This window comes from Echeneis naucrates, chromosome 22, assembly GCF_900963305.1.
Source record: "Echeneis naucrates chromosome 22, fEcheNa1.1, whole genome shotgun sequence".
Classification (NCBI taxonomy): Eukaryota; Metazoa; Chordata; class Actinopteri; order Carangiformes; family Echeneidae; genus Echeneis; species Echeneis naucrates.
Window position 1 is genome coordinate 8,084,512 of NC_042532.1, and position 26,676 is coordinate 8,111,187.

At 40.5% G+C, this 26,676-nt stretch overlaps 1 protein-coding gene across 1 annotated transcript; it reads left to right on the forward strand.

The window, feature by feature from the left end:
- Window positions 1–4,753: 4,753 nt before the first annotated feature.
- Window positions 4,754–26,203, forward strand: LOC115035919 (filamin-A-interacting protein 1-like). The gene is made up of 6 exons (XM_029493971.1): window positions 4,754–4,873; window positions 14,941–15,235; window positions 15,486–15,659; window positions 16,051–16,229; window positions 22,005–24,813; window positions 25,422–26,203. The coding sequence occupies exons 2-6, from the start codon at window positions 14,948–14,950 to the stop codon at window positions 25,632–25,634; spliced, it is 3,663 nt and encodes a 1,220-aa protein (XP_029349831.1). The 5' UTR covers window positions 4,754–4,873; window positions 14,941–14,947; the 3' UTR covers window positions 25,635–26,203.
- The last annotated feature ends 473 nt before the right edge of the window (window positions 26,204–26,676 follow it).

Genomic DNA, 26,676 nt, shown 5'->3' on the forward strand with positions numbered 1-26,676 from the left:
CATGAATATTGGCCTACAAAATGAGAAAAAAATGCTGCAGATGTTGAACTTCATTGAGATTATCTTGAAAAAAGGAAACGGTGATAGGGTTATTGTTACATAAAGCCCACACCTGCTTGTAAACACACTATATCCATATATCAGACCACCATTTCCACACACCACACCTTTGTTATTAGGTTATAATTTTAGCTTCAGCCTTCACTGTCATGTTGAATTAGTTGAAAGTGCACAGCTTAAACTGATGAGCAGACTGCATGCCCACAGACAGTCCTCTCTTGGGCAGCGATTTTTTGTCTGGGTGTTTTGCCATGCTGAATAACGCACAGCTGTTGTGTGGGATGAACCCTGAGGCCCCCCTGGTCTCACGGGTGTCAGAGTGAGGGATAGAAATACCCTTCTCTTGCAGGGGTTGTCAGATGAGTGTCAGCGCTCGCTGTAGGAACAAAGAAAAGCACTGGCAAAGGCTGACTGTAATCCTCAGTCTGTCACCTTCTTGACAGTTTACTTAGTTAACAACACACAACAATGAAAAATGGTTTTTAATATAGAAATCTTGCAGTTCCTCCAAGGCCACATTCTACATAGCAAGAGTTTTTAACATCAGACTGCAAACCATTTTAGTTTTTTCCCCCATACGTAGATAAAGCTAGAAAGCGAACTGCGGGGTAAGATTTTTTTTTCTTTTAAACATCTCTGAATCATAAGATAAACAGAAAAACTCTCACAACTCACCTAGATTCATTAAAGATATCAAGTGTCATGACTATATCATTAAATAATGAGCAGCACATCGAAGTTTCAAAGGAATAAACAAACCTTGTCAGTCTAGTCTAGTGTCTTTCTTGAAAAAGAGGTCTTTGGCTACTGTGCAGTATAATCTTGGATATAAATATTTCACCGTCTTAACAGAAGAGGGCGTTGGGGATTTACTTCCTTAATACAACTCTATAGTGTGTGATCAGCAAAAGCAGAAAATGAAACATAGGTAATTAACATTACAGAGATGGTAAGTCATCCCTATAAATGAAACATCAGAAGAAAAACAATGACTGAAATACGAAAGGGTATGTAATTTCCAGACCAATTTGGCCTTTAAAAACAGACTTACATCAATAAACGCAGAAACCACAAGAGATTTCACGTCTACAGCATGTTCAGCAGTAACTTCTGTTGAAGTGTTAATTCAGTCAATTCAGTATTTTGTTCTTGTATTTCATTTGATGTGTTATTGATTCTATTTATTTGAGAAACTTCACAAAAAGAAAAACTTTTTTTACTTGTTTAGAGTATTTCATATAGCCTTATTGCAGCTCTCCAAAAACAAAATAAATGCAAAACTGTGAAAATAGAATGTATCCTTTTTGCCAAAAGAATTCCATTCAAGGTTAGTGCATGATGCATGTTAAACATTATTTTATTTGTGGCGCTTTTTGAGCATGCAACATTTCAGTGTCACAATGGGACAATCTAACATTTTTGGTGTAGGAGAGTTGTGAAATCAGAGTGAATGATTTACTATATATGTGTAAACAATATAGTTTTAACGAATATAATCTCTTGAATGTGACATGAGTCTCCCAGTGAAGAGCAAACACATTCTCAGAGTCATTTCAGGTAAAATATTGTATGATGTAATTTCTCGAAATTTCAAATTATATACATTTTTCATTTTGGACAAGACACTATTACTGTGTTCGGAAGTGGAAAAATCCAAACCATAATTAGACATACTTGTCCGTCAACCTTTTTAAAAAAATCCTATAGCACACAACCACATAAAAAAAACGTTGTGGGAAGCTTTGGAATTCCTGTGGTAATCCTTGTGTTCCTGTGATACATTCATCCTGGCATTTATACTGGAGTCTTTCTGGTATTGTAAGATTTACGAGCATATTTAGGACATTTGACAATAATATGTTTGGTGGTCTGTGGCAGCAACTAACTACTGGCTCCAGCTACATATTTACCGCATACAGGACAGTGGTGTCGCTCATTTTATCTAACTAGCATTTCCCAAAATGTCCAACATGTTACTTAAAACAACTCACTTTGCACATTTGGCTACAAGTATAAACATTGGTATAAAAATCTATCCTCGCGTCGTTAGTCCATGATTTTTCATCTTCTTCTAAAAACCTCCAAAATCATGGCTCGGGGCCAGGAACATCATGATCCTTGTTATCTCGGCCTAGTCTAGTCTCATTCTGTTTCGACAGCTCATTAGCATCTGTCAGCATTCCCAAAACTGAAAATGACCCGGGAGAGCTGAGGTGATGTCTGAGCAGAAGGAGTAGACGTGAACACAAGGTTGCAAATGTAGCTGGGGAGGTTTGATGACAGATACGACAGTTGGACAAGACCTCTGTGATTACTTTGCCCTGGGTCAGTGTGACAATAAGGTAGACGTGAAATGAAAAATGAAGGTGTAAAAGTGTGTGATTTCAGGGGGCAAGGTTAATGTTTTCATCATTAGTTTATGTGCCTGGTTAATGACTTGACAAATGAATTTGCTTGTCAGTATATTGTCATCTGTACATGTTTCCTTTGATAAAACTTTAACAAAGATTTTCAATGAAGCTTCATTGCAACTGGATGACAAAGCTGAAATCCCACAGCAACACTTTATCACCCATCTTGCGTTAATTAAAACATTGTGCTATTCATTCTGATCGTAACATATAAGTGTGGGAATGGCAGTTACTTTGGCGAATCCGTATTTCTGCCATGATTCACAACAACCACAACCCAGACAGGACCACCATCCTGCAAGCATGATATACACAGAGCAAAATCATAACAAACCTCTTCCTCACAGGATCCTGACCACATGACTTCATTCTGGGTGTGGGAATTATGGCATTCAATCAAAATACACTTCTCATGAACTCAGTTTGGATAGAGCTTCCTCTTTGATACCACATGTTGGGAGGAAGGGGTCTGTCAAAGAAAAAACTTTGTTTTTTGAGTTTGTCTTTTGCTTTGACTTACTTTGACTGTCACATCAAAAAGGTAAAATGCTCTGTTTGTCTGTTTCAGGCTGTTCCACAGATGAACAACTGTTGGATCATCTTGTGTTGCCAGGTATTGAGAGCTGCTTGGGAAAGTAAATGAACAAATAAAATCCAAAGAAGAAATGCAATGAATTAGAGAAAGCAGATGTGCTCTGTTTGTCTGCATTGCTATACATTTGCATCTGCTGAAGTGTGTTTTCATTTTATTGAAAGAAATCATTATGTCAGACCCACACCCACATTATTCAGCAATGGCAACATGTGAACTAAACTGCTCCTGGGTCAGATGTATTGTACACTGCAACACAAAAGAACACACAAGGAGGGCGCGGATGTCAATGTCCATCTGACATAATTCCTTAGTGAGATTATCTGTAGTTTAACTGCTGCGTCTTTTGTTTGCTTTGGTTTCAACCTAGTGATACGAGAGTTATTATGTTCCCCAGGCATTTTGTCAAAACTTTCAATGAGGCTTCCACATAATCTTATCAGCTCATATGCTAAATTATATAAAATAATCAATTATCCAGTGGAGAACACTTAAATGATTATTATAACCTGCAAACAAGAGAAACATGAACTATTACCAGAGAACATAGTCAGGCTGGAAACAAAGAGAGATGAGTACAACCTTTGGTTCAGTATTTGGTTCAGCACTGTCAGTGTGACCAGATGTTGAAATAATAAGAACACTGTTTTATTGGGTCTTCTCTCTAATGATGACTAAAACATATAATTTAATATAAATTTAATATAACTTAATATAATATAAAGTTGTTGGGAAAACATGATCTCACATATAAAAGGTAGGTGAACCAAGTTTCCATGTGTTTACTTTTTACTGCAACCCTCACATGTCCAGAACAACATAACCTGGGCAGCAAAGTCAACTATTGCCACTGATGCAGAGCACACTACTATAGCTCAGATTTAACTCTGGCCTAGTTTAGATTGTTTTCTGCAAGCAAGGCCAAAGAGGCAGTGTTGCTTCCAGAGTCCTTGGAGAATTTGGCCACGCTCAGCCTCCTAACTCAGCAATTGGTGGTTCCTTGGACCACTGTTGAGCGTTGGGTAGCTGCTTTCACCGGACTTTCCCAGCATTAGAGAATGACATGGTAGAGTTCAGCTGTCAGCAAGGGTCAGCAGGGAGACTTAGCAGCAGCTAGCCAGCCAAAACATCTAGCATTCAGCTACCCTCAGCTGCTAAGACGACCCATGTTGGCAAGAGTGGGTGAGTTAAATATAGACCAATACTTTTAGTCTCTGTGACTCTGGTCAGATAGAGCACAGAGGGACAATGGATGATGCAGCTCAGAGAAAAGATCTGGCTCTGTGACAAAAGGACATCACACCACACCTCTGCCTTTCTTCTCACTGGGCAACAGCCCCCTTTCAACCGCTCACGGAGTTGAATAGTGCCTGCCTACCTCCTTCATGCCCCCCTTCTGCCTTTTATTCTCACACACTCTTCCACTGACTTCTGGAAAGGATTGGAGGGAAAGAAAATGAGAGGTGTGTTTCTAGAGTGCTACGCAGAGCAAAACTGGATAGGCTGTGGGTGTAAAAGAGGGAGGGAGGGGAGAGGGAAAGAGAGAGAGAGAGAGAGAGGGAAGTTATGGTGCTCTTTGATTGCTCTCTACCCTTCCCTCACTGACCTGAAGAACTGAAAGAAGCTAGAGAGAGAGAGAGAGAGAGAGCAGAGCTTGAGATGGCTCTTGGCACCACTCAGTAGCAGACATCACTAGTGGACCACACAAGCTCAAGGATCATAGTGGATACTTGCCTCTTTTTGAGCCCTTTTTGTCGGATTACTTGGTGTGGCAACTAATTGCTCAAACCTGGGGACAGCAGAACAGCAGGTAAGTCAGCCTCCCCTAAATTTGTAATAATGAAAATCCTGCTGTTTGTGTTTCCCTTGTGTGGGAAATTGTCAGACATATCTCTGGCAAAGCTGGACCGGTGAGCTATTCTTCTCTTGGCCTGAAATACAATAAAGGTTCAGGTGCAGGTGCTGCTGCTGAAATGTCACCAGTTTTATAGAGCCAACAAAGAGTGCTGGCTGAAAGAAATCCACTGTCTTGGCTACATTTGCGCTGTGTTTGAGTCGTATGAATGAAACGACTCTTCCCTGTAATTAATTCAGCCCATTTTTTACATATTTAAACTACATTTTACATCAATTACTTAACCATGAGAAGACAAATGGCTACTCTTTGTGCTGTTCACGGCAGTACAGATTTGGCATTGTGATAATGCATACATAAAAAAAGAGAATCGTGAATCAAACTCCTCTCAGTGAATCACATGTTATGTTGCTGTATGAATAAGACCATTTAGTGTGAAGGCTTTTTTGCCTTGCATGTGGGAAGAGAAGAAGCCCATGACTTCTTCAGACAAGGAGGGTGATGTTGCACTGAGACATAAAGAATGCAGGCAAAAAAGGAGTGTTTAAGCAGATGATGTATGTCAGATCAGATTTGGGACTGATATGCGCACACACACTCGTAACCTTCGCCCTCAAATTCTCTGGCACTTGGCAGCTCCAGCACCTTTGCAGCTTCATGTAGCTCTCACTTTTGCACTTACTGCACAGGCACAGGCCAAATAAAGTACATAAAGTTGAAACACACACACACACACACACACACACACTGCTTAGCATTAAGAACCTTAGAAGAGATTCGTAAGCTGCAGCAGGATGACATCTTTCATCCTGAATATTTATGGATTGAAATGATGCCAAAATGAATACCATTTCATCCGCATGAAGTCATCTTGGTTTCAGAGGAGACACATGGTTACTGCTAGCCACTGTCCATTTGTCAAGGCGCACATCACTTTGCCTTAGTAAAGAGAGGAGAAAATATGATATGTATCTTACTGGCAGTAGGGGAATCTAGTGCAGGTGTGGCTTAGGCTGCTGTCAGCGTCCAGGGGCTCTGTGCAGCCTCACCCTTCCTTTCTCCCTGCCTCCTGCCCTGTCCAGCTGATGTGGCCCCGTGCACTCAGTGATATCATTCCTGAAACAAGACAAAGAGAATTGCTGCTGAGATATTACTCATTAACATTGTTGCACGCATTCCAGCTTTATCTAAGCACATCCTCTCTCTCTCTCTCTCTCTCTCTCTCTCTCTCACACACACACACACACACACACACACATGCTCTGGAAGGTCTGGAAGGTGGTTGTTTGGCTCAGTCAGCCAAACAGCCACTTAGAAAAGACAGATATGTGAATGATGGCTGGGCAGTTATCAATCCGATCTTGTAAATGGATCAGTTGTAATGTAACACAAATATTGTTGCCCTGTAAAAAATAAACCCAAACTGGCTTGGCTTGGTCATTTGCCAGGAAAACATTGAGTTGTCACTGTCTTACCTCATGACATTACTATAAGTCTGTGTCATTTCACTGGTGGCTCATGCAGAGGGTGACATAGTTTAACCATGAGGTGTAGCATTATCTCTGTACTCTGGCCTTTCTCATGTAGGAGTCCCACGAGTCAACTGACAGTGCAGCAACTGACTTGATATTTTTGACTTACATTCAGTAATGCCAAAATGAACACCACTGTGACTTATCTTCAATAAGGATCACTAGAGATATTGTTTCTCTATTTCAAAATCAACTGCTTGTGCCAAGTGCAGCTTGTTTTCAAAGATTTACTTACTACTTAACATACAGAGCTTTGGTCACAGAGGGAATAAGTAGCAAATGAAATAACTGAAATAAAAATGGTTTGATATACTACAGTAATAATTTAAATAAGTATGATTTACTAATGCATCGAAGAGGAAGACTTGTTCATTTGAATGTTTCAAACACGTTTCTTTCATTACTCTCTGACTTGCACATTATTAACTCAGTGACCCCATTCCTTTCCTAATACTGTACAAATGTGTGTCTGTGCCTGTGTGTTGTATGTTCATCTATGCACATGCACAGAAACACAACATACTGGGGAGGTGAGGCTCATCTCTGTCTTCCCTATACGTCTGGTGGGCCTCAACAACAGCTGTCACTGACATATGCACAGCTCCAATCGTATACGGGCCTCTAGCCTTGAATTCCAAAAATGCAGTTTAGACACATTTGGATGTTTTGCAGAACAGTGGCAACTATAACTGCTGCTCCCTTGGTTTAAAAATAAGTCCTTAAAATCCATAGCAACCCAAGATCTTCTCAAGATAATTTGATATGTAGGATGAGTTTTGGCAAAACACACTTGCTATAAACAGTAGACTGGTAGTTGATTGGTTCTTGACAGGTAGTAATATTAGAAGTAATGAGATCATTAAAAAAGTACAGAGGTACAATCAAGAACATACATTAGGGACATCAGTTTTTAAGAGCCTGACAAGTACAGTTGTACAGTGTGTGTCTGGTCATCTCTCAGAAAGCCTTTCATGGTTTGATGTAAGAAATTTGAAATTCGTAAAGGGGGAATATTAGTTGAGCTACTGCAGGGAGCTGACCTTTTCATGACTCGTCCAGTCGACCGGTGGGTGAAGATAACAGCTACCTTGAGACCTCATTTGTCCAATAATGCTGGAGAAAATAATCATTTATTTACCAAAAGCACAGAGATGGGGATTATGGGTCACTGTGGTTGTTTTGATTTGGTGTTAAAGGTGGAACACCACACTGTAATTTTACACAGACTGACACTGATTGTTCTAGTTCGCTTGGAATAATACACTGCAGTGTTTTGTTGTTTTTTTTTTCTGGCTGAAAATAGTAAATATCAAACAAGTCACAATACAAACAAAAAGTGGCCACCTCCAGCACTTAAATGTGCAGTAGTGTTGAAGATCTGGAATAGGGCATCCAGCTAATATTAAACGGTATTGGCTTGGTCTCGTCATCGGCGGTAATGGAACAATCCTGCCTTCCCTCCAATTTAATGAGAACTCTTTTTAACATTTAACATTTTTACTATATATGTATTTAATTATTATTCACCTGTTGGTGTTGGGGTTCCCCTTCTCCCTTGATTTTAAACTAGCTCAACTTGCACCTTGGCCCAACTGTAAAATGTTACAACTGTAAAATGCTACTAATCCAGTGATGCATGTAGTAACAATCTAAATATGAATCTATAGATGGTGATTTTAGCAAGCTGGCACATGTCTACTGGGTGGTTAGTTTAAAAACCTTTGACTCAGAATACTGAGAAGGCTTTTGATGTCCCACTTTCGTGGCATAATACCTACAACATACAAAACATGATGTGTTGACGTGACAAAAATTAAACGATGTGCAGATAATAGAAGAAAGAGAATTAAATCGTTTGTAACAACATTGTCCATATTGTTTGGCAGGACATGGAACATTTCCACGTGATGCGAGGCACCAGATAGTCTCTGTCCTCTCAGCCAGTTAAATGCTTGCATGTCTAAATCAGTCACCTTAGTAGACACTGTGTCTCATAATTAGCTGATGACTTCACTCCATACTTATTATAAACAAGTTGAGGAAGGTATTGGCAGGGGCAGTCTCCCTCCCATCCATATGGAAACCAATGTCCATGTTAGGATTGCGTTATCATTCCAGGCACTCTGGAGGTTTGTTTACGAGCTGACCAACAACTTGAAGCTGAATTTTCAAAAGCAGTTTGAGCTAAATGCTTATATAAGTATGATTCACATGCTCACAGTGGCGATCGTAGCATGCTGAACAGCCTTATATCTGCAAAACATTGATGCTTACCATGTTTATTTTTTATTAATCTAGAGGATCAGGAATGTCTAAACAGTATTTACTGGCAATGCCTACGCTAATTGTTGATATTTCACTGGAAACTTCAAATTTCAACCCTGTGAAGGCATCGGAAGTTGATCCCCAGTGCCAATAGAATACCATCGCCTTGAAACCATATAAGTTTTTATAAGGTTTCACGACAATCCGCTGAACCATTATTGAGACTGTGATACAGATACAGTGGGCCAACCAACGGAAAAACTGAATCCAGCATCAGCAGAGCCATTTGACACTAAAATGGCACTAAAAACAGATGCTTGTTTTAAAACAAAATATCTTAAGTCCACTTGTAGTGAAGATATTTCATTATTATCTTGACCCCTACCCCTCACTGAGAAGGTGTAATTGCAGAATCTCCATGGACGGAAAAAAAAGCATCCTTGTATTCAGTGATATCAAATTTCATGATGCATTGTCAAAACCTGTCACTGTACAAAGATGCAAGAGTACCTGAAAATACAAAGTTTCCTCTAATTTGTCACCTACAAGCACTATGAAATTGCTCTAATATAAAACAGGCATTATCATAGCTAACAATATTTTTTGAAATCTGTTCAGTAACTTCTCTAACATTTGGTGGGACTATGTGGGACAGAGAACAACGCACAGTCAAGTTAACAGGCCTAATATCATGACATAGTTGCTGTTTTTTTTAACTGAAAAAGATGAATCGTTAGCCAAGACATCCAACATTTATAAAAACCGATAGCTGAAAAAAAAGTCTTACCTCTTCCAGTGAGGCAAAAATTACAGTTTCTAATAAAGCCATGGAGTTCAATCATGTGTAATTCAGATCTAGCAGATATTTAGAGAAAAGATTCAGACAAACAGCTGACCTCATGACATTGGTCCCTATCTGTCTGCTTCATCCATATGTTGTCCTGCTGTTTCTATTCATAGAACGGCTTGAAACTGATCTCTTCCTTAATCTCTGTGCTGTAAAGATGATATCCAGTCATGCCAGTGGCCTGGAAGAATCTTCATAGGTCACTTCTGGTTTATGGACACTCCCAACAGATTTAATAAGCGCTGTTGCTATGGAAACTCCTCCTACTTTGCCGACTACACATTAATGTGTTTAACTCATAGAAATAATGGATGTGCCCACTTTTCCCATTCTATACTATCTATCACAGTAATCATGACTGATGGAGCCGAGTCATGTATCCCAGCAGCTGCAGTTATCCATATGCTTGGTGACTCTGTGACACTTTAAGAACAATGGGATTCGCATGTTAGTGACTAAATAAATTATGGTGACAAGCCCTCTCACAAACACTCCGAAGCTCATAATTCACGAACCAAGTTACAGCTTGTTTCATTTTGTGAAGATTTGCAGTTGCTCTTCTGGATTTACACAGGGATTATATGAGTTTTTGTGAGTGAGGCTCAAAGGGAATATCTAACTGCCACCAGCACAACAAGTTGAAATATGTCATAATTAATAGGTTACTGATTCAGGAACTACTGTACCAGTGCAGAGTTATTTATGATGCACAGAGTTTGTTCCTTAGAGGAGGCAAGTAATTAATATGAGCAGTTACATGAACAGAAGCACCAGCATTTCTCTTAGTTTGCTTCTTGGTGAAACCTTAACTGGTGAAGTTACAGTGAGGGGATCAGGTTAATGTGACATCAGGAAAATACTACAAGATGAAACCCACAACCTATGCTGACATTTTCCTCCAATGTGGTGGGTAGATGTTAGAGTCATTGTAGTTGTTAGGTACTCACCCTGCATTCTCATGTGTGGACATAACATTTTGAATTCTCTACGCCATTATACTTAATCTTGCTTAACCTAAGACCTGTTAGCCTCGTTCGTGGACCCTGTGTCTGTCATCTTGTGGTTGCAAAAGCACATTTTATATGATGCGTGCTCAACCAATTTCGCCAACAATTCCCACCAACATGCATTCCAAATAAAAAGCTTGGGTCTCAGGAGGTTAAAGACACTATCATTAAAGTTATACGAGCTCCAAAGGCTTTAGCTTTATCAATGACAACCCTTTGACAGTTCTATTGGAGATAAAGGTCTTGAAAAGTCCAATTGTTAGGGAATGTGTACATGTCTTATTTTCCAAGAACATGGCTGGTATGTAAAATCTCACCCCAGAAGTCACTGGTGTGGAATGTGCTGTCCATCAAAATCCTGGAGCAGGCTCCAGCTTTGTGCCCTTGCATGAGAATTAGGGGCACACAAAACTTTCAATATCAGGTGGATTGCCTTATAGCTTTGAGTCTCATCCACAGCTACAGTTTTGATTGAAATTCCCATATCTTGGCGGCCTAGCGTGTTTTTCTTATAAGGAGGGAAGAGCTTCTCAAGCGCACCGCATTTTATCAGTGTCCTCTGGCAGAAGACATTGCCAAACGCTCGCATGCAAAGAACATTTCGGACTCCTTATTTGGTCACATTGGGTTTGTGGTGTGAATATGTCAAAACACGCTGAATCAAACTAATAATTTTTCCTATACAACATTTCTGCATTATTTTTTTAGCTGCTGTTCTCATCTCTGGCAAATAAATTTGGCTATTTGCCAGTCCTCTTTCTCCTGACATGGACAAGAGCTACCAGACCCCATCAGGTTAATAGTCAGGATTGCTGATAATCTTGCCCTTGCAATTTTTTGGGCAAATATTTTGGTCTATATAATTTGGAAATGTACATGAAGATCTTTCGAATAATCTGTTATAATTTTATGAGAGAAAAGCGATAAATCCTCCATAGGGTTAGGGGTTAGGGTTATCTCTGAAAGCCAAATGTAATGTGTGTCTCCAATTTTGGTAACTGAAGTTAATTAAGTTCCCAATAACCACTTTTCCGTTTTCCAGTCGCGGGCGAAACTGTTAATGTGTGATTAAAATAGTTTCTGTTTAAACTTCTATGGATTTACTAATCAATTAATTACATCAATCATCATCATTTCATCAACTTTAAAACTGTTCACATGTCATTGCTGACCAATGACAAAATTTTATAGCCCCTGTTTTCACTTTGGAATGGAGGCACGTGTTTCGGTGGGGCCTATAAATACTCATATATGTGATTGGACAGCTGGGCTAGCCCAAACCCCGACATAGATTTGGGTTCCTGCTTTAAATTTAGGCTCAGGCCTTGACTGGGGTCTAGCTGTGTATTAGGCCACCCTTTCATATTAAATGCCTGACAGTTAATGGCATTGTTCTGATTGTTTACATGCCATAAATGTGTGAGGACATTGTGGCAGGTTGGTGCAGACCTCAGAGGAAAAGCTTATTGTCTGCCAGAGCTCCTTTATTTTCCAGAAAGACAACTGGTAATGTTGCATGCCAGACTGGAATGCAGGCCACGTGGCTCAAGAATTCCCATTTGCTGCTCTGAGGAATCCTCTACAATCAAAACTGCAGCGGCCAGTCAAGATAGATCAAAAAAACGAACACAGTGATGACAAAGACTTCTGATCAACATGCCGATAACGAACAGACTTGTTGAACAAAATCTACCAATGGGGACTTTGGGGAAAAAGCTCAACATACTGTATCCCCACAGCACAAATACAAAGAAACAGTTAGTAGCTAGCCAGTGAATATGGTAATGTATTTAATGGCTATTTCCCCTCCTGGGTTTGTCCCCTCCCTACTTACAGCTGAACGGACGATGAACATTAGACTATTTGTGGGACATACACACAACTTCAAATAAATGATATGCCTGTTCAATTTAGAAATGTTGATTAAGAAATTGCAAGTATTACATGCAATGCACTTCTGAGGAAGTATAACTTTAAAGGCCAATCTGTAATAATGCATTTCTTTATCCATTATGTTGCATTGAGTGTATATTTTAGAATAACTTTTTATATCTTCATGTAGCTCTAAAATATAAACACAGCCGCTTGCCCTGTGGGACCCCAGTGACACTGAAAATGAAGCATGCTGTCACAGTAGCTGCTCTGCATTTTCATGGCATCAGCCCAGAAAATAAAAATAAAAAGCAGCGTGCCTAACTCGGTGTCAACTGCTTTGCCAACAGTACTCTCTGCCCAAGTCATTTGCAGCACTGCACATGCTTCTGTTTCATCACTCTCATGCCCCATTAGTGCCATTTTTGGTGCCCTCCAACCTTGGCTGTCATGCAGACTCCTTGGCACTGCTTGAATGGTGGCATGAACATTGTAAGCACTTGGGTATGCTGCTGTACTATGATATTTGAGTCAATGACAGTGGGCCCACAGCTGAAACTAATATTTACGAACAGGAAAGAAGGCACTGCAATTAATCTCAAGTTAAACCACATCTCCCTGGAGCTCGTGTGCACTCACTGAACTCCGAGAACTAAGATAAGGAATGTACTTAATGTGTTGGTTTGTCAGATTTTATTCTTTTTTGGTTGAACTGAGAGATGCTGTCGGTGTTATCTCACATCCTTCATGTGCTTAAGTCTTTTTCCTGGAAACAGGTGGGATTCAAAGAGACTGCTTTCAAGCATCATTAGAATTCAGTGCAATCTTAACTCTGCTGACTACTATTACACTTAGAAGAGAAACATTTCTACATGTGAACCGAAACCTTTGATGGACTTGCTTTCAAGCCTGCCTATTGAAAGTTGTGTTTCTCCTTTATAACTCAGGCTGACTCAACTGGCTATTGATGTTCCATTGTGGGTCTTTAAGATTGCAGTCTCTAGATCATTGGACCTTTTGGCGAACCGGGGGATATTCTCAAGATGTCTCAATGCATGATTCAGATGTGAGGGTGCTATTACATCAACAGGGTGCTATGGAGGGGATTTTAGGAAAGGGTGGGTGTTTCTCTGTTTGTAATTAAAGTGTATTGATGTCATATTTGAAATTGATCGCAAAATATGCACTTGCGCAGTGTTTCAATTTTGTTGTTATGGAGCTTAAACAGATACTTTTGTTCAGAGACAAACAAAGAGATGGTAACTTCGAATGCTGCAGCTTAAATTACTTAGTGCAGTGATTCTCAACTTTGCACAGGAACGAGGTACTGAATTAGATTTACAGCTGAGGCTACAACTCAGCTAATTTGAATAAAGATACATATAAAATTCATACATAGACAATAAGATTGCAAATGGCTGACAGTTACACCTGCCACTGATCTGTGGCATCTTTAATATTCCCCATTGTGAAAACTAGCTAGTGAGTATCACTTAAGATAAGAATAATTGTTTATTTATTGTGAATACATTTCCTACTGAATAAATAGTTAAGATGGGTAAGCGTAACTTGTTTGTTGAAAGTAAGTGATAAGCAGATTAAACTGTTTTCAAAAAGTAATGGATAAACAATTTTCATTATTTGCTAATGATAATATGAAAGCAGTTAAAATTGCTTGCTCATAAGTAGTTAATTAGCACATTAATTGAATACATTTTTGATGAGTGGTTATTTGAAACAAATATTGTGATAATTGTGCACTTCTGAACAACGTTGTTTATTTCAAAGGAGTATATTATGAACATGATAAATGGTTAGAGGTTACCTAGGACAGAACATGTGTTGGCCACTGTAACTTATTTTCCCAGTTCACCGCATGTTTAAGTAATTAAGTTCATATTAAAAGCGTGCTACGGGCAACCTCAACAATGTTGTTACATGTAACGCATGTTGTAGAATTGAATTTACAGTCTGTCATCGACGGATTTATCCTCAGGATCTGGATAAAATGTTTGACTCAGATTTGTAATGTCAGCAGAGAAAGCTAGAGCACCCAGGAGTGCCACAAATGTGCTTCCAGACCATCAACGGTCAACATGAGATGCACAAGCCATGTGAGAAAATTGGATGTGGTAGAGTTAGGAATGCACACACCCTTGTACAACATACACAAACACAGACACACAGACAGACAGACAGTTCTGGGTAATTCTGGATGTTTATTCCAGATTAGGAATGTTACTTTGTGTTGGACAAATCATTGAGCTGTAATCCTGTATATGTGTATAGAACATTTATGTTTGTGTTTGTGTGTGTGTTTTGGATAAAGTGGGTCAGTAAGTCAGACCACTGAGAGTTGTGACAGGAAGAAAAATAGTCAAGGCCAAAGTCATAAAACTCTGTAAACTCTGATGCACTAATAGAGCATACACACACACAGTCACACATACATACACAAGAACCCCCCAAACCCTTTCATCTTTTCTGTCTTTGGCACAGATTGAAGATGAGGTCCAAAAGCAGCAGGGTGGAGAGCCCGGCCGATGGGGTGCTTGGGGTTCCACAAGATGACCATGACATTGGTCAAGATCAGGAAGTGGTCTTGCCTGTGAAGAGCCTGAAGGCCAAGGCTCAGCAGAACGAAAATGTAGGTAAAGTGGAGGTTGAGGTGATCACTGAGAAAGAGAAGCTATTTTTGGATTCCCCTGAAGCTGGAGAGAAAAGAAGGGACATCATGGATCTTTCCAAGGAGGATCTACTGAAACTACTGGGCATCATGGAAGGAGAGGTTCAGGTAGGTGAATTCAGCTGAAACATGTAGGGTACACATGATTCTGAAAGACACTGTCAACTGCCAGTGCAGCTTTTGACTTAACTGGACTGCATTTTTTGCACAACAGCTCTATCTTGTGGTTGAAAAATAGTACTTTAACAAGCAGGAAAATGTGCTCTGTGCTCAGCGAGCAACTATGTGGGATCAATATGGAGGCCGTGCTCTTTAAAAATCTGTGTTTATACGCCTTCACGTGTCTATGTGATTTCAGGCTAGAGAGGATGTTATCTGCATGCTTAAGTCAAAACAGAGTGTCCCAGAGGCCCTGGAATCACGTTACGGCTCTGCAGCCCCCACACCGGCTCTCCAGGCCCTGCAGAGAGATGGTTTGATCACTGGCTCTGAGCCGTACAACCAAAGCATCTACCAAAAGCCTATGGCAGAGGTCAGTTGGCAAATACTTACTTCAAATCAGTAAAGCTCTGAAGGTTGATGAAGGTTTTACTTTTCACCAGCCATTTTGGCTGAATGAAGTCACAAAAAATTTTTCCGAAGAGCAACATTAATAAAAATGATGTTTGATCCACAGGGATTTTATTTTTTTATGAAAATATGGGACTACATTTCATTTGTAAAAAAAAAAAAAAAAAAGTTTGAGGTAAAGCCTGAGATTTGTCAGAGAATTAAAGCTTTTTTCCCCATTCCAAAAACTGAAAAAAAAAAAGGTGTTGTCATGTTATACCAAATAAAATTCAGTTCAGTCTTTTTTTTATGTGTTGGGTTACGAGAATGTGTACCTGTGTGGCTTTGATCTTGTGTCTATGCCTTTTTTTCAGTTGGAGCGTCTGCAAGAGAAGCACAAAGAGACATACCGACGGATGCTGGGTCAGCTGCTGCTCGCCGAAAAGTGCCATCGTCGCACTGTCCACGAGCTGGACACAGAGAAACGCAAACATGTAGACTACATGAACAAGAGTGACGATTTCACCAACCTCTTGGAGCAGGAGAGAGAAAGGTGAGGAGACGAGCTGGGGTTTAGGGTGGCTTCATTTTAAAGACAATAGGGACATTGGGTATTGTTTCATTATTCACATAATGTTGTCTTACCATGATGAATATTGTCACATAAGGCCCCAGAGTTCATCCTCTTTAGGTGCACATATATCCGAAGCAGGAAAAAAGAAGAAACCTGCAGCTGCACATGCTGACATACATTTACATCATGGATTAAAAATATACGGAGCAGAAAAACAAATATAGATTTTCATATACAGCAGGCCCATATTTGATGTCAGCTTTTTTCTGCTTAGTTTGATTTACACAATAAACTAAAAATGTTTTGCATATGGAAATTTTGCTGGCAAGACATGCAGATGAAGGCAGCAGGAGGAGTGTGGGGTGGTGAGGTCAAGAGGGAGATTGTATTTTCAACTCCTGCTGAATTCAGCTGCACTCACACAGCCATTCCACCTATCCTCACTGCCACAACAGAGCTATATGGTGGAGTGTGCAATTTTAATTTTACTTTTAAATCTGACATTAACTTTAATTCTTAACTTATTGCAATTATTGTATTGATTGTATTTCTAGGCTATTTTAACACCTATGTTCTACTTTTGTCTGAGTGTAAGTGTGCTTGTTGTTTTTAATTTTTGATTAGCTGCTGGACAGTTGAATTTCCCTTCAGAGATGAATAAAGTACTATCTTATCTTAAAACAAAAATCAGAGGACCTCAACAGGATCAGGTTTATAAAATCAGTGTGAGTATATACAGTGAAAAGGTGGGAAAATCCAGGGAGAAGCAGGGTGAGGGAAAATATCGACACTGGATAATGTGTGAAAGATGGCCTCATCAATCCTGTGAAGCATGAAAGAGGGGACAGGTGAAGGGGGTGGGGGGGTCTGGCTACTGAAGTGATAAACCTACATACCTTCCTTAGACAGGGAGAAGTATCTAGCTGGGGGTATCTTGGGAAGGGATCAGACTCTTTGCGGTGGGAAAGAGGGAGGTCATTGACAGAGAGGGGAGGGGACAAAGCTACAGTGTGGAGGGAAAGGAGGAAATAAAGGCAATTTCAGAGGAGCAAATCTCCCATGACATCATCTGTGTAATGAAGTCATTGCAGAGGTTGTGACCCGGCTCGGTCAAGAGGATGAGATGGGGCGATGAGAGGCTGAATGGAGGGAGGAGGGGACATTAGGGGTTACACACTCTTTAACATGAGAGAGGGGATGCTTACATCACGTGTGTATTGAGAGCCTCACAGAGATCAAACAAGCGTAACGTGGATGTGCACTGAACATGTATGAAGAAGGAGGCCTTACTAATTGAAGTATTTGCAGATAAAAGACTTTAATTGGCTGTCACATGTTGGGGAATGTCATTTGGAGCAGTTCCCATAATACACCACTGCCCATTCTCACACATTAACCTGAAATATCAGGGATGTTGTGCGCATCAGCTGCATCAATGTAAGTTATTACTTTCCTCTTTGTGTTTATTGTTGGCCAAACAGGCTAGATGGCAAGTTTGGCAGAGAGAGAGAGGGCTGAGGTAATGCAGTGTTCTGTACGTATTCTATGGTCAGTCAAATGTAAAGCAGACCAGAAACCACTTACATGCTGCAATTCACGAACTGTCAAAACTTCAAACAGTTAATTTGCAGCACTAGCCCAGCAGAGGTACACACTACCCTTTCTTTGGCTTTTACTGCGGGACACAGGAAACAGACCATGAAAGCTAAATCATCGTCATGACAGTGGAGCCACCATCACACACTCAAGGGAGAGGGCTGAGAAATGAGCAGCAGACTTTAGCTTGGTTTTATATCTGGTCCTCTGGCTGGTTTCATGAGATCGGGAAAAGGGGGGGAAGGGGCTGTCAAAATGAAAAACATTTCAATAAGGTTTTTTTTTTATTATTATTTTTTATTGCAAATAAGTGCGTACACAGCTATAAGAACATATATAGAATCAAGTTTTATGACTTCAACTGGATTGCTTAAGAAATTTATGCTGTGTGTGCAACTTAAAACAAACTATGTTGGATAAAAGAGCTGGCCTGACTGACATTCTACCAAACTTTACTTAAAAACACGTTTATCCCAAGGCAAAATGTATGTATGAATGAGCAGAGAAGTCAAGCAGAGATAAAATCACCAGATGAAATTTAAGTTTTTGCTCTTCACATTGATGTGCAAGCAAATTTGTGCATTCTACTGTGTTGGAAAAAGTAGTTGTGACAGTTTGTTTGGAGCCTCAGAAGGCTGTGAGGAGAAAGCTGACAGCAGCTCTGTGAGCCTGTGTTTAGAAATTATGATGCTTTCCCCTAAATTTATGAGAATCCACACTGAGAGGAGCATGAGTGTCTGTGGATAATTTCATGCAATAGTGGTGAGCCAAACAACCATCCCTGCCTACACGTCCCACAGAACCAGGCCTCTTGTAAAAACAGTGAAGGAGATCTTTATAACCTTTAAATCAAGAGGACAGTGGTTAGTAAACCTATGCCTCAGTTTGAAACATCCAGCACAAATCATGGAGATTATGAACTTACCACTTTGGTTTTATTTGATCCTTGGTTTGCATTCAAGAAAGAGTTGACCTCCTTCTGATGCCAGGTAGTTTCCACCAGGTTCCTTGGCTTGTGCACAGGTCAGATTGAGTGAAGAAGGCGATCCCTGCTAGGGCTTGATCTGCAAGCTACTGCAGAGGCCAGATTCTTCTATCTGTTACTTAAAAAAGACATAAAACTGTCAGGGAATCAGACCAGAATGGGAGCCATTCACAAAAACAGAAAATAGCAGGAGAGAAAGTATCTAAATCTTAAAAGGATGAATGAGTTTAGTGCCGCATACACCTTACACAATAAAATAAAACGTCTTTGCACGAAAATATTACCTTCACACACATATCTCTGCCATGTCTGGCACTACTCTGTTTTGATGTTCACTCTCTCAGGTGAGATGGAAGCGAGTCATCAACTCATCCTTATCAAGGTGATTTCCTCCAGCCATCTGGATGAGTGCAGAGAGAACGTTCAAAGGGCTTATGCCAAATGTCTGCAGGAATGCAAAGGATGGGCACGAAATTAACTGTTTCTGAGTGGTTGCCATGAGCCATAAACACCCTCTCAAAGAGCAGGGCAATTAGTATGTCAAGAAGTTAAAATATTTAACTGGCATGGTGGTATGTGTGATGATTAACGAAAGACTTTTAAATAATGTCAAGTCATGCACAGAAAAAGGAAAATTGAAAACCCAAACCAAAATTAAGGGCTTGTAATTTCAAAGCTGTGCAGCAAAACTGACACAATGTGCACACAATGATGTGTACGCTCATTGTAGTTGCCTTTGAACAGTGTAATGTCCTCTTTGTTTCTCTTTGTTTCTCTTAGCACCATATCAGTCTTCCATACTGTACATTATCACTGACTCTTGCTTAACACTTAATGCTTTTTCTCTGTCAAGAAAGGCCATTACTGCACAACAGTGTTTTGACAGCTTTTTGGCAGTTCATGTCTGCCTCAGTCCTCAGCCTCCTGACACAGGGGAGACTGCAGTGCCTCTGAGCACATTCCTCAGGAGACATTGGATGAAAAGTTGTTCCTTGATGGGGGAAAAAAAATTGTGGATGCTGACTTATAGATCGCACCTGTGTACTTGCTCATAATGTAGCCTAACAAGTAAACAAACTCATTTCAAAAATCTTCAATCTGCAATGCATAAAACCAAAGTGAAAATGTAACATGCATTTGAAAATCAAAAATAATAGGGAACTCGCAGTAGTAATAAGAGGTTTCATAAGGAAAGTGTGTCTGTAGTTAGTCAGATTTTCCTTATTAGAACTACTGTTGTCTTGTGATGGAGAATGTGGCACGAACCATTTATGTTTACCACCGAGGACTGCATATTCTACACAGCCATGGTTATTTATTCCTCAGTGACACATCTCAACCTTGCAAAAATAAACTATGGTTCTTACATGAGTGCCAAATACCATTAACATCATGACTTTGACCTTTGCACGAAAGTAATTTTAGAGCGCTGATTTCTAGAGTGTCAGTGACATCTGACTGTGTAAGTATGAATTTGAATGGCAAGAATGGCACACTGCATATCGGGATGGCTTGTCTGTACAGTAGCCAAGCACCCTGATAATACTTGGCAGGGAAAGCTGCTGGTAACATGGATCAAAGTTAGATGTTTACTGTGATGTGCAGTCAGAATCAACAGAATTTCGAATTTAAATAATTTGCAGAAGTTTATGGTGGTGAAATTGTGAGTTATTATATGTCTGACTGCATCTATAGAGGTCCATGGAAGAGTCTACCTATGGCACTACATAAGCTTATGGTCACGGTAATGTTTATTTCTCCCAGAATGTCTTGACCTCAAGGGAGACATTCTACCCACCCATATCTGGTTTCCTCATCACACGTAGACTTTGCAGGGAACCTCAGTTTTCCCTAGAGTGGAACTACAGCAGATCTTCTCCATTGTCCCGTGGGCCAGTTATGTTACATTATGGTTTCCGGTCTGCAATCCTGTGCAACCGTGCAAATGACATTGTACTGAAGCTTGGCTGAGAATAGCTTTAATATCCATTCATTCTTTGTAAAGTTTCTGAAGAAAAAAAAATCTTCACAAACATGCCATGTTTTATGAAAGGATGAAACTTTTTTTTTTTTGGGAGGGGGGGGGCTTTGCCAAAACACTCCTCCTGTGGCAGGGGTTCCACCCCTTTCACAGTGAAAAGAGTAGAGCTGCACGCACTCTCTCATACACACATTGCTGCCTTATATGGATGAGGTGACATCACTAACTAGAGGTCCAGTGTTACTCCACTGTATTTATTCACCTTTCATTCTCCTGATAGCATGCTCGGAATGTGATGGTGGGAAATCTGTGGACATGGAGGCTGCTTCTTATGCATCCTGAAGGGATTTTATGTAATGCAGAAAATATCTATGTGCCTGTTTGTAGAGCATCCATAGGATGGGTAAGTTTTAAATAGGGTTTCTTTCTGTGGTGTGAAAGATTCACCATTTGAGGTGACAGGATATGTCTTCAGTAAGGCCCATTTTGAACTTTTAGAAGGGTTTTAAGATGTATAATAGGCTCAAATGTCCTTGTTGTGCAGGCGCCTATTAATTTGCTTTCTTTTGCAATGCAAAATGTTCATGGTGATTTTTGTATTAGTCTGTCTCTGTGAGAGTACAGCAGCTGATGCAGTTTTGCATTCAATCTGCTTTGCATGCATTTTGTTGGAACTGGAGATGAGAATGTGCATGAGCAGCATAGAAAGAAGCTCAGAGAAAAGAAGACCACTTGGTGAGGGGCTGTTTAACGTTCATGTACAGTTCTTCTTAGTTTTCTATCCAATCAATAGGGATGAAAATGGTGGTAGTTGTAATGAGGATCCTTGGTAGTTTTTCCTCTAAATTGTATTGCTTTCTGTATGGTTACATTGTTTGTATGACAGTTTGTTATTGTTGGAAAACAACCTGAAAATAATGAAATTCTCTTTTTTACTCTCAATCGCTTCAATTGTTTGAATTAGTTTTAGCACAGAAGTATAATGTGTGTATAGCAAAGCTATGGTTACTGAAAATTTGCACCTTTGGTTTTTACCTTACAGCGATGTATGATGAGATTATAGTTCTACTAAGAGGAACATTATCTAGCCTTAATTCAATACCAGGGATACAACATGTGTCAATTAAGTCACTGACTGAAATTAATTAAGCACTTATATCTTGCCTATGTTTTTTTCTCCTGATATTTGTAGATTGAAGAGGTTGCTTGAGAATGAAAAAGCTTACCAGGTGAGAAAAGAAAAGGAGCACTCTAAACGTCTGGCCAAGTTGAGAGAGGAGCTGGTCAAGCTGAAGTCCTTTGCCCTGATGTTGGTCAATGAGCGCCAGCAGCACCTAGAACAAATGGACCAACAGAACCAAAGGGTCCAGGAGCTTGGCCAGCAGCTGCAACAGCGGGAGGAGGCGCTGAATGAAGCCAAGGAGCGCGCTCAGGAGGACAGCCACAGGGTGCTGAGCCTGGAGGCTGAACTTAAAGAGAGATCTGCCAAACTCACCCAACAACATGAGGAGATGACTGCCAAACTGTCAAATCAAGAGATGCAAAACCGTCAACTCAATGCCAAGCTTTTGGGGTTGACACATAAAGTGGAGGAGCTAGAGGAGAGCAACAGAGCCTTGAGGAAATCTGAGGAAGAACTGCAGGAGCTCAGGGAAAAGATTAGCAAAGGGGAGTGTGGCAACTCCAACTTGATTGCAGAGTTGGAGAACTTGCGGAAACGGGTGCTCGAGATGGAGGGAAAGGATGAGGAGATTACCAAGACTGAATATCAGTGTAAGGAACTAAGAAAAAGGCTGCAAGAGGAAGATAATAAAAGTAAAGACCTCAGACTGGAAGTGGAGAAGCTCCAGAAAAGAATGATGGAATTAGAGAAACTTGAGGTTGCATTCAATGTCAGCAAGTCTGAGTGTGCACAGTTACACACGGCTTTGGAGAGAGAGAGTGGCCTGAGCAAAGAACTATCAGATGAAGTTGTATCTCTCAGGATCCGCACGAAAGAGCTTGAGTCTTCAGAGCTGAAGCTGGAAAAGTCTGAGCTGAGCCTCAAGGATGACTTGAGTAAGCTGAAGTCATTGACAGTTGCTTTGATGGAAGAACGGAAGACCCTGATGGAAAGATTGAAGTTAGATGAGAAGAAAAAGGAGGAACTGACTACAATGGTCAAAGTTGAGCAGAGTAAGGTTATGGAGGTGACTGAGAAACTCATAGAAGAGAGCAAAAAGCTCTTGAAGCTGAAATCTGAGATGGAAACCAAAGTAGAAACGCTAACTGCAGAAAAGGGGGAGCTAAGCACCAAACTAGCTTATGAAATTGATAAATCTAAGGAACTTAATTCAAAGGTCAGTCAAATGAAAAAGAGGTTAGATGGGTTTGAGCAAGCAGAAAAACTTTCAGTGAAGAATTCAGTGCAATGTGAACTGGTAAGAATGTCCGACCCCGTGAGAAGAGAAGACAACAAAATTAAGGAACTGACCTTTGAAATTGAGCGTCTCAAAAATCGTCTCAAACAACTTGAAGTAGTAGAGGGAGATTTGATCAAGACTGAAGATCAGTATGACATGTTGGAGAAAAAGTTCATGACAGAACAGGACAAAGCCAACATTCTTTCGCAACAGGTGGAGGAAATGAGGAATCAGATAGCTCGGAACAAAGCAATTGAGAAAGGGGAGGAGGAGAGCCAGGAGGAAGACCTCCGACAACGATGTAAGCGAGAGGAAGCCAAAACCAGGGAAATGCAGGCTGACGTTGTTGCCCTCAAAGAGAAGATCCATGAGCTCATGCACAAAGAAGACCAGCTATCTCAGCTGCAGGTGGACTATTCCCTCTTGCAGCAGAGATTCTTAGAAGAGGAAGAGAAAGCAAAGAACATGGGCACTGAAGTTTTCCATCTGACCAAAGAATTGGAGATGGCAAAACGCCACAGTCGAGCGCTAAGGCCCAGCTTGAATGGGAGGAGAATGGTGGACGTTGCTGTGACGTCCACCGGAGTGCAGACAGAGACATCATCCACTGGATCAGCAGAGGAGGATACCCCTGCTGTTTTTATCAGGAAGTCCGTTCAAGAAGAAAATCGTATCATGAGTAACCTCAGACAGAGGTGCCTGAAGAAACCAACAGAAAAGACTGGTGGCATTGAGCGTTGTCCTTCATCTAGCAGTGACTTAGGCTTGAAGAAATCTTGGATTCCTTGGATGAGGAAGAAGGATAACACCCCACAAGACACCAACTTGGAAAAACCCCTGCACATTAATGGAGATCATTTGCCGTCCGAGCTGTCCATGTCCCCAAAGCAAGGCCAGCCTTTACACATCCGGGTGACACCAGACCATCAAAACAACATGGCCACTCTTGAGATCAGAAGCCCCACTTCTGAGGATGTCTTCTCAAACTCAGCTCCCCTCAGCCCCAACCCATCTCAACCTAAATCCAGAATCACAATCATTCCCACATACTCTGCCCCAAACCCCAGGAGAAAGCCCACCACTGGACCCCAGGGTCCTGAAAGAGCCAAGTCTCCAGTAACCATCACAGCTATATCCAGAGCCAAGTCTCCAGAAAGTTGCAGAGCTTCCTCCACTGCCTTAGGGAGGCCTTTGTCCCCTGTCTCTATAATGACAGTCAGCACTGCTGTAGTGCCTGAAGTGTCCTCCTCTCCAGAGCCCCAGGAGATGACCATGGGACGAGCTGTGTTTAAGGTTACGCCAGAGAAGCAGATGGTCCCAGTGCCTATACGGAAGGGCCATAACAACACCAGCATCATCACCACCTCTGAAGATAACAAGATCCATATTCATCTAGGCAACAACATCACCCCAAAGATGGTAGTCAGGCCAGTGGCTGCTGCAGCGGAGAACAAGGAAATGACCTTGTCGACTGGGACGGTTTTGCGCTCCCCTCGTCAAATCACCACCACTGCCATGAGGAGCACACAGAGCAAAGTGATGAGCAGTATCACCATTTCTCCTGTTACATCCACCACTTCCAGACCAACACAAAGTGTGGTAAGTGCTTCTTAAAGGTTCTATAGATCCAAATAATGCAATTACTTTTTTTAAGCTTTCATCCTCATTTAAAATATTTTTATTAAATTAAAAAAGAAAACCCTCAATTTCAACCACTTTCTTCCAAAAGTAGCTTTGGTGCAATTTAAGATGTCACTGGGAGCTTTTGCCAGAAGTGATAAAATATTTGAAATAATATTGGAAAAAATGTGAGCAGACATTGAGGCCAACAATGCTGCCTCATAACAGCAGAGCTAATGACGTGGCATTTTGCCACGTTTTCGCTCTCATGTTGTAATTCATATTTGTGACGCAGTGTTTACATTCATCAACAGCCATGTAGGGCCCAATACCTCCTGCCTGACACAAAACAGCCTTGTAAACCTAGCCCTGCTCACCCACTGGGATTGCAGGGAAAGAATGGATAAATATTTACATTTTTCATTCACACAGGTCCCGTAGTACAAATGATTGGTTGCGTTGTTTTCTGCCTGTTTTTCATGTTTTTTTTCCCCTTTTTCATTATCAGCTCTTCATCTTCTGCTCAAATGCTCTGCTTTCTTTATTTTTATACCTGAGAAAAATGTACTCTCTGTCCCTATCACCAGACTGGGCATGATGCCCAGCCACCTCGCACAGGACTGACCCGCATCCCGATGTCCAAGAGCCTGAAGACAGGGAAAACTGTGCTGGGGTCCCTGGGGATCTCAGGTGGAGTGAAGATGGAGTCACGAGCCGAGACTCAGTCTATGAGGATAGAACTAAAGAAATCCACTGTCAACAGCAACTCCTATGTTGTACAAAGTGGAGGAAAAGTTTAATAGAAACTAAATACTACCAACAAAATTATTTACATCGTGACTGAACTGAACATTGTGCTTCACATAGAGAAAGATCCACAAATTTAAAAAGGCTCTGATGTCTCTACACTAATTGGCTGGCCTTAACAGGGAATAGAAGCTTTTCTGTAACTTAACAAGTCATTTTTATTTTTGTAAAGTCTTTTGTACTTCTCTGTCTTACACCTGTTTCTATCATACAGGCAGAATCATATTTGCAGTGTTTACAGTGTGCATTGTGATGGGCATTTGGGTTAAATATATCAGACAGCTGCTACTAACTGCCTCTTGCTTTCAGTGGCTGTCTCACATATGAGTTTGTTGATCTATTTTATAAGGATATATGTCAGAATACTTGCTTCCATGTAAATATTGTTTATTTTCCTGAAGGATTTGTACGCAGTGTATTTCAAATAAATGTGATTTCAAAGGGTAGTGTGATGGTTTATCTGTGTAGATATGGTAAATCATGCTTTTGCTACATCAACAGAATTATGGGTTGATGAAAATACAATCAATGACTGTATCAAAATATTCATTAAAGTTAGAAAAAATCTTGTCAGAATCAGATTGTTCTGCTTTGACTTTAACTTATTTTGCATTGTTGCGACTAAACTTCCTATTCCTAACTTAACTTCTCATTTTACAGAATGAAAGTGCATTGAAGAGTGTTTATTAAAATTTGATTTTTTTTTTCTTAATCATAAAAACTTTTTAGTCTCAATGGCCATACAACGTTTTTAAAATTTGATTCAGGATGAATGTATTATTTGTGGTAACTTTAATGTTGTGAATTCAGTTTTTTTGGGTTAGGGTTAGGGTTAGGCCACTTAATTAATAAGCAGTTTACCAAACTTTTTAATTGCATTTCCAAGATGGGGACTGCCTCATAAAATCAGATGGGTGGGCGGTTCTCTAGGCCAACTTCGGATAGTTAGACTCAGTGTTAACCTTTGACAAAATGAATTCTTTGCTTCACTCAGGAAAATGTGTATGTGCTTTTGCTGAAACCTTTAAAAGTCGT